Source organism: Mustela lutreola, chromosome 11, assembly GCF_030435805.1.
Source record: "Mustela lutreola isolate mMusLut2 chromosome 11, mMusLut2.pri, whole genome shotgun sequence".
NCBI classification, from domain to species: Eukaryota; Metazoa; Chordata; class Mammalia; order Carnivora; family Mustelidae; genus Mustela; species Mustela lutreola.
The window spans coordinates 60,872,802-60,889,072 of NC_081300.1; the positions used below are offsets into that span (position 1 = coordinate 60,872,802).

At 37.0% G+C, this 16,271-nt stretch overlaps 1 protein-coding gene across 5 annotated transcripts in view; it reads right to left on the minus strand.

Annotated features, from left to right (window-relative positions):
• Nucleotides 1-5,356: 5,356 nt before the first annotated feature.
• The window catches only part of PTPN2 (protein tyrosine phosphatase non-receptor type 2), an 86,215-nt gene continuing 75,300 nt past the window's right edge, over nucleotides 5,357-16,271 (minus strand). For 4 of the 5 annotated variants that reach the window (XM_059138760.1, XM_059138761.1, XM_059138758.1 and 1 more), the window contains one exon: nucleotides 12,770-13,200. In XM_059138760.1, the coding sequence (XP_058994743.1) occupies nucleotides 12,993-13,200 (208 nt within the window). In that variant the 3' untranslated portion in view covers nucleotides 12,770-12,992. Of the gene's footprint in view, nucleotides 5,725-12,769; nucleotides 13,201-16,271 lie in introns of those variants that run through there. The other variant, XM_059138759.1, reaches the window with a different exon arrangement.

Sequence of the window (16,271 nt, forward strand, 5' to 3'; positions counted from 1 at the left end):
ATTACATTAATCCCTGATTCAATTAAGATAAACTTTTATCAAAGGTAAGGTGATCACACAGGGCGGTGGTAGATACAGCTTACTTTAGAGGAGCTTCCCTTACACCTCAGAAACCTCAGGAGTTATGTGCCTGTAAGGTGAAGGTCTCACCGGGTCTGAAAGCTTGGATTCTGGCCTTGCCACTGCCCTTTCCAAACTGGAGGCTTCCGAAAGAACAGACCACAGCAACCTATGCACTTCCCTTTTGCCTAATGCCTTCAAACACTGGCCTCTCCTTGTCTTGAGCCAAGCTCCTTGTAAGGCCCTATCTTTATCCAAGGAGAACAGCAGAGTGCCCCAGTATCCCTGAACAGTAACTCTGCTTCTAATTTCCCAAATCTGGAAAGCCCATTTCTCCAAATCTACGTAGGTACTTCTGTTTATCATAGCACTTTATCGCTAGTTTTAACTGCATATTTGCTTGTTTACATGGTGACTGGTTAGCTCTCCGACAAGATCACAGTATACCACAACCATGTTTCCCTCCCAGTCATTGAACATGCAAGGCCTGCTATAGTGCTCACCACATAAGTGTTCAATAATATTCAACAAATTAATGAGCAAGGAATATTCCATTAATTCCAAATGGTTTGACATAGCTGCCCCTCAGAGTGCCCATTAAGGACAGGCAGTCACACCTATAGCATAAGCAACAAAATCAAAAATAAACAAGTGAGACTACATCAAACTAAAAAGTTTCTGCACAGCCAAAGAAACCAACAAAGTGAAAAGATAATCTACAGAGTGGGAAAAAAATGTTTACAAACCATATATCTGATAAAAAGCTAATATCCAAAATAGATCAAGAACTCATACAACTCAACAGCAAAATAATCCAAGTAATTCAATTAAAAAATGGGCAAAGTACCTAAGCAGATATTTTTTCCAAAGAGGATATATACAAATGGCTAACAGGTACATGAAAAGGAAATACAAATCACAGGTACATCATTAAGGAAATACAAATTAAAACCACCATGAGATCACCTCATGCTTGTTAGAATGGCCACGATCAAAAAGACAAGAGGATGGATGTGGACAGAGGTAACCCTTGCGCACTGTTTGTGGGAATGTACATTAGTACAGTGACTAAGGAAAACAGTATAGGGGCTCCTCAGAAAATTAAGAATAGAACCACTTGTCACCCAGCAACTCCATTTTTGGGAATATATTGAAAAGTAAAAACCCTAACTCAAAAAGGTATCTGCACTCCTGTATTCATAACAACATTATTTACAATACGCAAAACATGGAAACAACTTAACTGCTCATCAGTGGATGAATGGCTAAGGAAGATGTGGTATGTGTGGAATATTACTCAATAATGAAAAAAAAAATCCCACCATTTGTGGCATGGATGGACTTTGAAGGCATTAGGTATGCTATGTGAAAGAAGAGAAACACAAATACTGTATAATCTCCCTTAGTATGTGTAATCCACTCATATGTGTGTGTAAACAAAACAGTAAACTCACTGAAAAAGAGATCAGATTCTTGGTTACCGGAGGGGGGTGGGGAGGGAGAACTGAAAAAAGGTACAAGCTTCCAGTTTTAAGTACTAAGGATGTAATGTACAACGTGATGACTATAGTTAACACTGTCATGTGACACATGAAAAGTTAAGAGAGTAGATCCTAAGAGTTCTCATCACAAGAATTCTTTTTGGTTTATTGTACCTGCGTAAGAAGATGGTTATTAACTAAACCTACTATGGTAATCACTTCACAATATATGCACATCACACCATCAATGCTGCACACCTTAAACTGATACAGTGACTATGTCAATTACTTTTCTGTAAAACCAGGGGAAAAAAAGCAAATAAAGCGGGAGGGACAGTCAGGTAACAGCCAAAAGATGAAATGCATAGAGCAGGCTGGGGATTTGGGATTTAAAAAGACAGCAAGTTTTTATAACGTGCCATTAGCTAATTTGAAGGAGGTTAACGCCTCAGATCTTTATTTAAATCACTTGGGAGGCTGTGCAGAGTGGATTGGTACAAACAGGTGTCCACAGGACGCAGGAGAGTTTCCTGCTGTGTTCCCCATCTGTAAAGAAACTTGGAAGTAAGATTAACAGAACTTTGTGACCAACTGGATGCGGTGACTAAGCAGAGGGATTTTAAACAATTATCAGGTTTCTGACGGCCACCGAATTAATTAGAAAAGAGGAGGAAGGGGAGTTCGGGATGAGGGAGATAGCAGTCAACTTTGGGGCTTAAGAAATTTATGCCATTACCATTCATGAAACTGGATATATGGTTTATAGCTCAGAGCTACCACTGGGTGCAGGAATGGAGGATACAGAATATCCTGCGTATAATCAGCACAGAGGAATCAGATAAAGACCTGGGTAAAGATGAGATCATTCAAGGTAAGTATGTTAAAATCAAAGGTCCAAAGATAGAGTCCTTGGGAGCTCCAATATTCAAGAGTCGGAGAGAAGAGAAACCATCAGAGTGAAAAGACAACTTACTAATTAAGAGAAAATATTTATAAACCATGTGCCTGATAAAAGGTCAGTCTCTAAAATATATATGAGGAACTCCTACAACTCAATGGCAGAAAAACTCATAAACCAGTTAAAAGGCAAAGAATAGAGAGTTATCCAAAGACATACAAGTGACCAACAGGTGTATCCAAAAATGCTCTCATCAGGGAAATGCACACATGTACACAGACACAAAGATGTCCCCTTAGACCTGTCATGGTGGTATTATCAAAAAACAAACGCTGAAGAGGTGGAGAAACAAGAACTCTTGTGCTCTGTTGGTGAAAATGCAAAATGATGCAGCCACTATGGAGTATGGAGGTTCCTTCAAAAATTAAAAATACATGATCCAGCAACCCCACTCCCACGTATTTATCCCAAAGAATTAAAAGTCAGGATTTTGAAGAGCTCTTTTGAGAGCTATTAGCTCTCTCATGTTCACTACACCACTATTCACGGTAGTCAAGATGTGGAAGCAACCTAATCCACTGACGGATGAATGGGTAAAGAAAAGGTGGTATAAACAGGTGACCCTTGAACAACACAGGTTTGAACTGTGTGGGTCCATTTATTTGCAGATTTTTTCCCAATAATATTAGACATAGTTTTTGGAGATTTGCAACAATTTGCAAAAAGGCACAGATGAACCATGGTGCCTTGCTGTATCATGTTAATGTTTCCATTACTGTATTATGAATATGACTGTACTGTATGCCACAAAAATTTTATAACGACTCATTCATTAATGTAATGCTAGGCTACCTGGAAGCTATTGTATTAATTACACAAGGCCACTGTGAGGCAACTATATTGATTATACTAGGCTACCATACAGCAATCGTATTGCTGCTTCTGTTATCAATGCATGAATTATTCCTATAAAGAAATTTGAATTTCTTTTCACATTACATTTTCATTTTTGATGTCTAGTGTTAGTAATATGTATCACATCTACAGTATTTTGTATTATGTAAGACAATACTGATACAGGTCCCCACAGATAATTCACCTTATAAACAGAGAACATAAACTTATGGTATCGACTGTATTTTCTCTTCCTTATGATTTTCTGAATAACATTTTCTTTAGCCAACTTTAGGAATGCAGTATAGAATATAGGTAACATACAAAATAGGTGTCAACTGTTTGTTATTGGTAAGCCTTCCAGTTAACAGGACGCTTTTACTAGTTAGGTTTTGGAGAAGTCAAAAGTTACACACAAACTTTTGACTGTGTGGGAGTCAGTGTTCCGAACCCCCATGTTCTTCAAGAGTCAACTGTATACATACAATGGAATACTATTCAGCCTTTAAAAAGGAAATTCTGTAATACACAGAAACATGGATAAACCTTGAGAGCATTAGGCTAGGTAAATCAAACTAGTCACAAAAAGCCAAATACTGGATGATGTGTCTAAAATAGTCCAATTCATAGACTCAGAGGGGAATGGTGATTGCCAATGGCTGGGGGTAGGGGCCGGAGGAAATGGGAATTTATTCAACAAGCATAAAATTTCAGTTAAGCAAGATGATAAAAGTTCGAGAGATCTGCTATACAACACTGTAACTATAGTCAACAATAACGTATTATACACTTAAAAATTGGTTAAGAGGGCAGATCTCATGTTAAGGATTCTTACCACAATACATCAACAGTCAGACAGAAAAACCGAGGCAACGAGAGCAGAGAAAGGTGTTACTGAGTTTAAGGAGAAAGCTTCAAAGGAGTTCATGTTGCTGTCAAGTCATATAAGGTAAAAACTGAAGAGTACACTCTACCTGGCTTCAGTACAAGCTCAGATGACTGTCCTGGGTCATTTCTGGAGTGACACAAGGGAGTCAGACACTAGTGGCGTAAAGGGTAGATGGGAAATGGAAAACAGAAGTAGTTAGTTGAGTAGTATAAACAGGTGACCCTTGAACAACACAGGTTTGAACTGTGTGGGTCCATTTATTTGCAGATTTTTTCCCAATAATATTAGACATAGTTTTTGGAGATTTGCAACAATTTGCAAAAAGGCACAGTGCTTCAAGGGCTTTGCTGACACACAAAGAGGATTACCTTGCTGTGCTACTTGGTGGTATAATGAACTTTCCATCCATTCTCCATGAAAGACTTAGCAGGGATTAAGAGTTTGTTTATGCCTAAAATAAACCAAAAAATGCTGGAAGACAAGGCAAAGGGAACGTAAGGTGATTCATTACATTTTTGTAAGAGGAAAGAGAGGTATTCAATGGACAGTGTTATCAAATGTTCACAGCTGGCCAAACAAAAACAATTATGAGTTCGTTAGACTCTGAAGGGGATGCTCACATGACACAAAGGCTTCGTTGTCTTCTCCAGACAATAGCACCAGTAACCTGACAGCTGACTGGATATTTAGCCCGAACTCACCACTTGTTTGGGAAATGCGACAGTCAAGAAGCCAAAAGCCTCACCCAGGAGGGAACTTCTGGTCTCTTCTAACAGGAAATGTCTGAGAAAAGCAGAAAGTCCACCACAAGAACAGCACTGTGATTTTCACACTGCATGGAATTGCTGTACTTATTTGAAAACAATTTAATACCATTATCCCTATTCATACTTCTGTAAGGAACAAAAATTAATATTATAACTTTTCTTTTGTGCTTTTACCTAACCTATTTTGATAGGAAGACTATTTGAGAGGTACCTCAAAAAGATCTTGAGAAGCAAGGGACCGGCATTTTGAACCAATTTCAATGTAAATGTCAATTGCGAGTTAAAAACCTTTAAGAGAGTAAAACCCTTTAAGGAGACATTATCTGAAGCAGAGCTGTCCTAAGATAATGCACACAAACCAACATAGTCTATTTAATAAAAATATTTAATGCTGCCAAAAAGTATAAAAATACAGTAGGAATGGCAGTACAATACAAAGTAGTCTTCCTAATTTATTTCTTTTACATCTTTCTACATTTCATACACATATTAAAAAACTTAACAATACATCAAATTAGAGGGTTCTGCAAAGTCTTCTGCTGGTGCTGCTCTTCGTTCCCTGGATGTAAAGTTTACTTTGTAAACAGACAAATGTGAGGCAATCTACAGGTTTATCAAGCCTCACTTTAGTCTCCGGAGTGGACTTCAGGTCTTGCTTTGCACATCAATGGTTCAAAATTTATAGCTGCAGAATATTCTCAAGTCATGAACATTTAGGTGTCTGTCAATCTTGGCCTAAAACATAAAATAAGAAGTCATCTATTCAATTCATATTTACCAAACACACAGACGTACACAGATACACACAAACATAAAAGGACTAACAATGAACTAAAAAGGCAACTAAAAAAACATTCCAACATGTCACATTCAACCACACTAAGTGCTTCACTGTGATCTTGGTAAAATCTGCTTCTGTGCTCAATTTTCAAACAGAATCGGTGGTGCGAGGCAGACTCATATTAAAGCACCATAACTCATATGGCTTTTTTCAATAATTACTAACTATGAGCTTCTCAGGTCATCCTGTATCACTTAAGAAATGACCTCCATGGGAGATACCGACAGACAGAGAGGTTTTAAAAAAATGTACCCACAACAGTTTTGCAAGATTATATGGTATGTGCTAGACTTACCAATACTTTGGAATTCAATGCAAAAGTCTAATCCAATTTGGACCTCCACTGTATCATACTGCTAAAAATATTAGGAATGTAACGTTTGAACAGAAAGTTGGCTTAAGTCTTTAAAAGTCATGGACTGTTAGCAGCATGCATTTTGTGTCCTGAAGGATAATACTAATGATTATAGCAATACAGAACCAAAGTGACATGATTTAAGTTATCAATATAAAGAAAAACACAGACATAAAATAACTGACAGATTTATTGTATCTGAATGTCAAAAAGTAAAGATTAACAAGAACTTAAGCAACAGACAGATGAAAGAGCTATTTTAAGGTCAGTTTTTGAATGTGTTTCATAATATTTGCAATAACTGAATTTTTGAGATGGTATTTCCTTCCCGACTTCACTATGATCAAAAAAACCCAAATCTAAATACTTGTCATTACTGTCTCCACATATATAAATAGGAATATAAACCACGTCCACACATTTCCCCAAAACATTTAGTCAAAAATCCTCAAAATATTGTCAATTGGGCTTCTCCCTGACTACGGACTCCTCCTACTGAAGAACACCAAGCTCCCGGTGTTCTGAATAGCCCTATTATTTTATCGTCCAGCAGGGACACAGAAATGTCAAGTCATCAAGAAAACATTCTCATTGGATGTCTGGAAGTCACAAAACCTTCTACCGGTGCTTACTGCAGGGTCCTACTGAACCCTGTACCTTAGTGGTTGGAAGTAAGGAAAGGTGCTTCTTACTGACTGCTGCAAAATATATCATGATTTCCCACACATTCAGGAAATCTGCTCATCAGAACAAAGTAGCTCAATCCAATCGTGCTAGGTGAAACGAAATAATGGTTTGGTTTACAGAATATCCTGATGTCCAGTATTTCTCTGATTCAGTGGCAGGTCAAACAGTTTTCACAAATTTTTTTGGAAGTAAAAACTTAGATTTGTTTCACTTAAAAAATAAAAAAAGCGTTACTTTGGATTTTAACAGGTAAAACTGGTTGTCTCATTTTTTCCATTTAAGTATTTGAATATTCCATAAAAAACAGAGTATGTGTCATAATGGAAGCAGCATGAGGTTTGGAGTTACTGGAATTCTACAGACAGGAGTCTGAATTTCAGCTCTCCATGTACTAGCTGTGCAATCAGGGGCAAGTTACTTATTCTCTGACTCGGCCTTCTTACCTTAAAATAGGGTAATGTATCTAGAAGAGGTGTTAAGAAGATTACATTCAGATTATGTATTTAAGCTGTCAGAAATACATGTTTCCAACATACACTGTTGTTTTCCCCGGCACAGTGCTAGAGATTCACTTACTCAGGATAAACTACTGTGCATCACAACAGCTAAAAGAAACTGACAGCGTTTTAAAAAATTCACTTTTTTTTAGTTTGAGAATATTATTTGGGGGGGGGGATAAGAAAATACAATAAAATCATGGGGGGTGTTAACTGTTTTTAAAGAATGTATTTATTTGCAAGACTAAAGACAAATGGGATTTACACTTGGAAGAAGTATGTTCACTTGAATCATTTGTTCAACACGTCAAAATAAAATGGATTCAAAGAAATTAAGTGGAATAAAGAGCCATGATTGCCGCTCTCTGGAGAAGCATCCTGCACATACTGCCCACTGCCCTTATTCTGGAACAGGGCTAGCTTTACAGACAGAACGATCTTCCCAAGTCAGCTCTACACCTGAAATAATAGAAAGTCAAACTGCACCCAGAGTAGTCCTTGCCACCGATACTCACATTGTTGTTTTTTTTTTTTTACTGAAAAGAATCATAAAACCTTCTGTAAAATGAGCAAGGCACTGCCTTATAGACAAAACAAACATCTAGCTTCCCTCTCCTGAATCTACCAAACTCACAGTAACTTGTTTTTTTATGGTAGTATTTGAAATACTAACACCACCATGTCTACAAAATCTGTTAATTAGAACAACAATAAAGAACTGAGGCTTTTATTTAAGAAATGGTCTCCATATAAATTCCCATGCAATTCTCCTTACAGCTCCCCAAAATACACTATGTAATGAAATACCATACAGTACTGGACTCATAAGCAAGGTCGCCACTATATCCTATAATTTCCATAGTCCACTGTACATTATAAAACCAAAACAGAAAGAATTCCAAAGACTGAACTTTTCATTCTCCCAGTGGACTTCACAGAGATCATCAGAGCTCTTGAAGAACTCTTGTCAGGTTGTCACTGATAAAGACAAAGCCTTTCAACCCAAGTAAAAGCTTCTTGTCTGATGCACCACTTCCATTCAGCAATGCTCTGTAATGGAATAAATGACAGTGAGGAAAAGAATTCTCCCCAAAGAAGTTTCCAGAATTTAGTAGCCAAAGGAGATAACTACTTCTCTGAAGAGTGTTGAGGAAAAGCACCTGTGCAGAACTGGCTGTTCTTGGAGGAATCTGAATGGGGTAAATATCGAGAAAATTCCTGCTGGTAAGGGAAAAATGAGATGTCCAAACTCATACCATCTTCCCAGAAGTCTGTTCTTTCCAACACTACCAAGAAAGTGAGTAGCTTAAAAATTCCTAAATTCAAAGCTTAAACAGTCAAATCTGGGTGAACCACGAAATGGCTATATTATGGCGAGTAAGTGGAATATAGCTTAAAGTGTGCACAATCTGGACTGGGGATTCCCGGGTAGAGCAGGTGTTACGCAGCTTACACAACCTGAGTTTCTTCCCATGAAGGTGTGTTGTCACTTATACGTAACATATCCCATGGAATGGAGAGAGAGCTGGAAGTTCTAAAATAGTCATTTGCTCTTGTAGAGGCTAGTGGTGATACTGTCCTATAAATACTGGTTTGAAAATGAGTGTAAGAAGAAATGGAATCAAAATCCAAACAAATGAACTAGGGAAAAAGATGAAAGGGACAGGTCAACTCCAGAATAAATCAGCCAGGGAATGAGCAAGACCTGCATATGAAGTCAGGAGAACTTAGTACTGTCATGTGGAAGAATATTACCTTCATAATTTTATTTGTAAGATTCTGTGCCCCGAGCCTCTAAATAAGTCAAGGCCAAATTAAAGGTTTCTTAAAGTAAGAGAGACTTAATTAGCTCCTGACGTAGAAATAGGAACTGTCAGAACAAACGCATTTAGTTTCAGACCAGGATCACTGCACCAAGTCGAACCTCAGCTTCCCCGACCCTGGGCAGCAGCAGATTCCAAGAGTCACACCCTTGCTCCTTAATACCCACCCTGCTAACAAACCCACATGGACTGCTGGACAAAAAATAAATCCGTGTTTATAGCAGGTGTGCTTCCTAGACTTCTGCCTGAACTCAGGAAGAAGCGGATGATACACATGGCATTCGGCTTATGTCAGACTATATTAAAACCTCTGTTAAGTTTTGTGTCTAAAGGAAAAAATTAAGGCAGACTAGATTTTAAAATCTGCGCAATAACCAGGCAGGCAGTTCAGAGATGTAGGTACTTGTTGAAATAGAGTACACAAAGGTTAATGACAATTTCTAATTTAATCAGGTTCTGGCCTGTGGCTATTTACATAGAATCTAGTCAGAGGTATTTTTCTAAGAGGGAAATGGCTTGCAGAGTGTAAGTCTTTCTTTGAGAATAATCTAATTCTACAATAGACCACATATAGGAGACTTTTCAATGACAGAAGCATAAAACAGTATAGAAATGTCCAGCCTCAGGCTCCTTATGGCTTAAGAATAACAACACCTACCTCAAAAGCTTGTGGTACGGTTTAAACAGGATAATCTATGAAAGTGCTCATTAACACAGGGCCTGGCGCATAGTAAATGATCAATAAATGGTTAACAACCACTGTGAATTGACACTGAAAGCAAAGGACTTGATATAAGAAGTAGAGGACTGCTCCATATCATAAACTACTTTTCAAACCAATACATGTTTTTTTGATTCATACCATAATTCTAGTTTATTTAAAATAAGGGGACAAGCAGAAGTATACATAAAATTAAGAGTTACAGTTCCTTCTTACAACGTACCTGTAAAGCAGAGCTATTTAGGAAATTAAAAAATCACTTTATTTCCTTTCTCTTGTTCATTTCTTGGTAGAAATATTAATACAGTCAGTATTCATTTGAAGATAGAATAGGAAAAGGACAAAGCACAGATATAAAATACGCCTAAACATGAGGAATGATCTTTATATTATTCTAAAGTTTTCTATACATTTTTTTCACATTACTTTTTTTTAGCCACGTAAGAATTCAAGAAAAGGTATTATTTTTATTTTATATATGGATAAGCTGAACAATGGAGCATTGTATTCATACATGTTGTATATATGCAAGCACAGACAAAAACTGCTAACAGACCAGCATAAGATACTTAGCTAACCTCAGAGACAAGTGTACAACTAGCTGGTATAGCCAGAGAAGATGGCATTAAATCAAAGATTGCTGTCGGTTTATCAGGAGACGGATGTGAACACGAATACACTATTTATTAATATAAATACCCTTTCTTAAAAATAATAAAGCCTCTGGCTTTTTAAAAAAATCTGTTCTTCCTTAACCTATTCAAAAAATAATACTGCCTCATTAAAATCAAACTACACAACTGACTTTTAAAATCTATTATATTTAGAAAACATAAGGAAGACCTAAGCATACACAAATTATGTAAAATGTAGAATCTATCGTGGATTGCTCACTTTGTCCTCTGGCTGTTACCTGAGAAGGCAGGAGCCCTTGTCTGTGGCCTTCCTCGTTTAATAAAGGGTCAGGATGATGACACCACACCACATTGCCATATATTTTTAATAATTAGTATATGGAACCCACCAAAAATATTATTAGTGTTAAAAACTTAACATTATCCTTCAAGATCTGTTTGAAAGGTTGAAAGAGGTGTAACACTTGCAGAAGTTTATCAACAAATGTTTACTTCATTGAATATGACTGTTCGAATATATTACAACAAACACCACTTGAAGGACAGAAAGCAGACAAAAAGCAAAGCTAAAATCCTAAATCCAGTGAAGCACATTTACCTTGCAAAGGGACAATGTGCATCACTAACCAGCATTTGTTTCCTGTAAGAAGTCTTTACCTTTTTATTTAAGATAAGGCTATCCTCAATTGGAAATTTAGTATGATTTACCCATATTTGACTTGCAGACTAATATACTGTACTTTAGCAAATATAAACCAAGGCAAATTAGAAAGGTTTGAAACCAATAATGACGGGTCCTGGTACCTGAACACAGGTTTAATGCAGACAGACACTGGGGGGGAAAAAAAAGTCCCTCTTACCTCCTCTCCATTTAAAGGTTACAGGACAGAGTAATACTGAATTAGGACACAGGCACAAGTTATGCAAATCTGATTTAATATGTAGTACCACCTACATCCTGCTTTCAGGCTTTCAGCATAATTTAACACATTCAAGAAGGCTACTCAAATCAATTCAAAAAACCTATCTATACAAATGGTTTTCAAACTGTTTTAAAAATTGTAACTGTACCCTTAAAATGATTATACCTCACACAGAGATCATACGTAGTATATAAAATAGATCAAGCAGAGACGGGCTGGTTGAAAGGAAAGGCTGGTAGCTTGGAGTCCTTCCAACCACCTCTCAGAGACCTCTCAGAAATCCAATGAGCATAGCTTGAAAACCACTGAAATAATGTGATTTTATTATATCAGCAATTAAATTTATAACAACTATTTAAAGTTTAAGTTAAATAAGTCAAACACTGAATGGAATGTTGGGATCTGAAGAAGGCTAGCACTCAAATGAGCAGTTAAGTTCATCAAACAATATGTTTTAAATTAAAATACCCATTAAGAAGTTAAAGGGATAAGGTCAGGTTTGTACATCAACATACTATTTATTGAAGTAGAAAGAACTTGAAAAATTTTACTTCAAAACTTCAGTCTAGTAAACTGAAATCACGGATAATAAAATGCTGCTCCTTATTTTTATTTCCTAAGTCAAGATTTGCCCCAATTATAAATTAGGGTAATTACATTGAAATTTTCATGAAAATTAAACAGTATTCATCATGGGCTTTACAGAAACCAATTTCTTTACAAAGTTTTGACCAAATGTTACCTGACTATGCCATTAGGAGAATTTTCCTTCAAAGATATTTTTAGGAAAAATGTTTGTTTGTTTGTTTCTCTTTTTAAAATTGGGGAAACTGTAAAACATCAAAGAAATGCAAATATATAGTAAAAATTGCTTATTCAGAGTTAGTTCTAACTGCTCGTATCAAACTTCTCTTTAGGAAAATGTATTCAGTACAATTGAATCAACACACAATTTATTTTTTCATGGTAACAGATTTTTCAAATTGAGTTTTTAAAAAGTACATTTAACTACAAAAGTAAGATTAAATACTTATAAAATATATTTACCCTGAAATGGTTAAGAATATAAAATGTCGATGCCCATGTCAACAGTACATTATACATTACACGCATTATTTCAAGGTCATCTTCTTTCCAGTAATAATGTAGATAAAACCACAATATTTATTGCTTGTATCAAGTGCAGGTTAAAATCCAGAGAGCCTCCAAAAACAAATCCTTGTGGTAAAGGATTTCTCGGTCTGGTCAGGTGAAATAGTACGCTTAACGTGTATGAATACAGTTGCAAAATGTACCAGTTTTTAACAAGCATTCAAGTCTTTATTTCAGATAGCCGTTTACAGTTTGGGGACAATGCCCTGAGATGTTGGGCTGGGGACTGAAAAGATCTCTTGTCTGGTTGGTGTCTATTCTTACCGCACTGTTTCTGGGGTGCGAGGAGCTTGCTAACAGACAGACCCTTGTGACTAACGCAACACTGTCAGCTACTAGCGCAGCAGCTCGCTAGGCAGAACAGCTTGTTTATAGGACATTCTGCTGAAACAACAGTGTCCAGCCAACAAAAGCACCCACCAAAATGAATGACACAAACCCCATCTTAGTGAGAATAGGTTGCCAATATAACCACCTTTTCCTTTTTCGTTCAGTCTCATTTAGCCTCTGTTTCATCTGCTGCACCTTCTGGGCCGTGTTAGCTTTTCTGTCTTCTCGAATTCGTTTCCGTAGAACACTAGGAAAAAATTAAAACAAATAAAAGTGCATGGCAGGACTTATTATTCTAATACAGAGGAACGAAGCCCAAACACCCACCTCCTCCCCAAGCCCCACATTTTTAAATGCATTTAAATACTGGAATAAAAAAAGAGGGGAGATTTTCAATATTCTAAGTGGTCCAGAGATGTACTCTGATCATCCAGCAACAACTTCTGGTACAACATTCTATTAATAAATACATTCAGCAGGACTTGAAAACAAGCATGGTGGATTCTTTGTTGAGATGGGAGCTGGTGGTTGTCAGCTTGCTTCCTTGCTAACCGGCTGGAAGAGGTGAGGATCAGGAATCCCTGAGAGCCAAGCCTCTTTTGTGTTTACACATGATTTGTCACAAAGGCCACTGGTAAAAGCTATCTACTTAATACTTCTGTCAAGATTCTACTGTGGAACGCCTATTGCTCTGTTTGTCCACACTTATTTCTGGCTTCCATTTTCCTATTCAATACAGAATGTTTGTTCTAATGGAAGCTCACCGACTCCCAAGACACAGGGTCCTAGGGCACGGTAAAGAAGAATGACCAATGACAACATGTATATTACTATTTCCTCCCTTTAAAAAAATTTCACAAAACCCCACCTACTGCCTACAGTATAGCAAAAACCTAACTTCTGCCTCTGATTTAAACATTATCACCAGAGCAATTTTTCTCAAGTACAGCTCTCTGGTTTTGTAGCTTGATTAAAAATCTTGAATGCCTTTTCAGGATACCACATTAAGAGCCAACTTTCCTTCCAGCCAGAATGTTTCACCTGAATCTAGTAATGAGAAGCAATCAGAGGAATCCAGATTGTGGCGTGTCCTAAAAGGCAACTGGTACAGCAGCTGCAAAAATGTCAAGGTCAAAGTAAGGAAAAATAAGAACGTTGTGAACTATTTCAGATTAATGGAGACTAAAGAATCACATCAACCAAATACAATGCATTATCCTTGACTAGATCTTGGATTATTTCTTTAAGTAGCTAAAGACATTGGGATCATGAAAATATTCTGAAATTAGATTATGGTGATAGGTTCGTAACTCTGTAAATATAGTAAGTCCACTGACGCGTATGCTTTAAATGAGTGAACTTTATAGTACATAAATTATATCTCGAGTAAAGTCATTTTTTTATAAAGTTTTTAAAATTTATTTACTTGACAGACAGAGATCACAAGTAGGCAGAGAGGCAGGCAGAGAGAGAGGAGGAAGTAGGCTCCCCGCTGAGCAGAGAGCCCCATGCGGGACTGGATTCCAAGACCCTGAGATCATGACCTGAGCTGAAGGCAGAGACTTTAACCCACTGAGCCACCTAGGCACCTCTAAAGTCATTTTTTTAAAAAGCTATAAGGTAGATTTCTTACACAACCAAAGAAATTTGAATACAGACTATATCTTAGGTAATTTTATCAATGTTCAAGTTCTTTTACTGGAACCTTCAGACACTGCTGGTGGAAATGTACAATGATGCAGCCGCTATGTAAAACTGGCAGGTCCTCAAAATGTGAAATGTAGGGTTCCCTTAACTCCCAGGAACTGCGCTCATAGGTACATACTCAAGAGAACTGAAAACACAAGTTCACACAAAAACAATCCAGAGTTCTCCTGCTGTGTACAACTTCGTTCTTGCCCAAATAATTTTTTGCTTTTCTCCAAATCTGATCCCCTCAACTAGAAATCTCTCTGGTCCTCTCACTTCACTTCTGTTCTTCAATTTCTCCCTCTACTCAACCCGTGGAGCCCCTCTATTCTTATCTTACAGCATTTAATTTACAGTAAATAATTTATGTTGCTAATCTGGGTTCTTATTTTACCCTCTAAATATATCTGCAACTCAGGGACTGTGATTTCCAACATCTTCTTCACTTTACCTATCATATACCAGGTGTCTTTGGCTGTCTGAACTCTCTTGAATATTTGCTAAAAAATTATTACTCAGAATTCACTCTTTGAAATTAAAATTCACTACTAGCAAATACATGTGTACCCATCAGTGAAAAAAATTTAAACTGTATTCAAGTGCAGGCAAAGCGTATATAAAATATGTAAAAGAATACAGAGCTCCCATCCAAGGGGATTTGCTTGTATTTCCTTATATGTGCTTCTTTCTGTCAGGAGCCTGAGGCCACCAAACCACCATGTTCCAATTTACATGGAATCTTTAACAGATTATTTCATTTAAAATTTTCATTGCAATATAGAAGATAATTACAATTTTTATTCCGTGTTGATATTTTACCATGTAAACCCAGTGAGTTCACTGAGTGTTATATGATTTTACATAATTAGTGCTTTACATGTTATACAGCAGTTGATTTTTTGAGGATTTTTATATTTAGAGAAATGGGTTATGGTTTTGTTTGGACTGAGAACACAGTTTTTCCCATTTGAAATCATTAATGGAATAGAGGCTCCTGCTTTCCAAAACTGGACTGTACATAGGTTTTCGGATGGAAAGAAAACAAGTACCAAAAGATGCCATCACTCAGTTTAAGAAAGCAATTCCAAAGAAGTAAAAACTGGTCTCAATTTGTGATACAATAAAATCGTTATTTAGCTAGTTGGGTCCAAGGAAATTACCTCTATGTAATAACCTGCCCAGGTTTTCCTACAGTCATAGAATTCTAAACCCACAAATTGGCAGGGGAGGGCTTCTGGGGACTCCTGCCTATGGAAGACCACGTGGAATTCCTCACAGCAGGCTGAGGCTGACCCATGTTTCAACAGACATGCTTCACACTCTGCAAGCACACAGAAGGATCCAAATAACCTGAGTTCTCATTTATCCAAACTGTTCTCCACTCAGTGATCTGGGTTTATGGATTGCACTGTAATTGAGAACACTGGCTTTTAAACTTTGATGGTAAACCTTAACAGCTAGAAATATCTTACCATCACAACAAAGTAACCGCACACACAGACACATTTATACATATACACAATATATATGTCAATACGTAGAATTCACATATTATGTCTACATATATAAAACATTAAAATAGTTACTATTGGTGATACTTTGATCTGTTTTATTCTCTAATTTAAATGC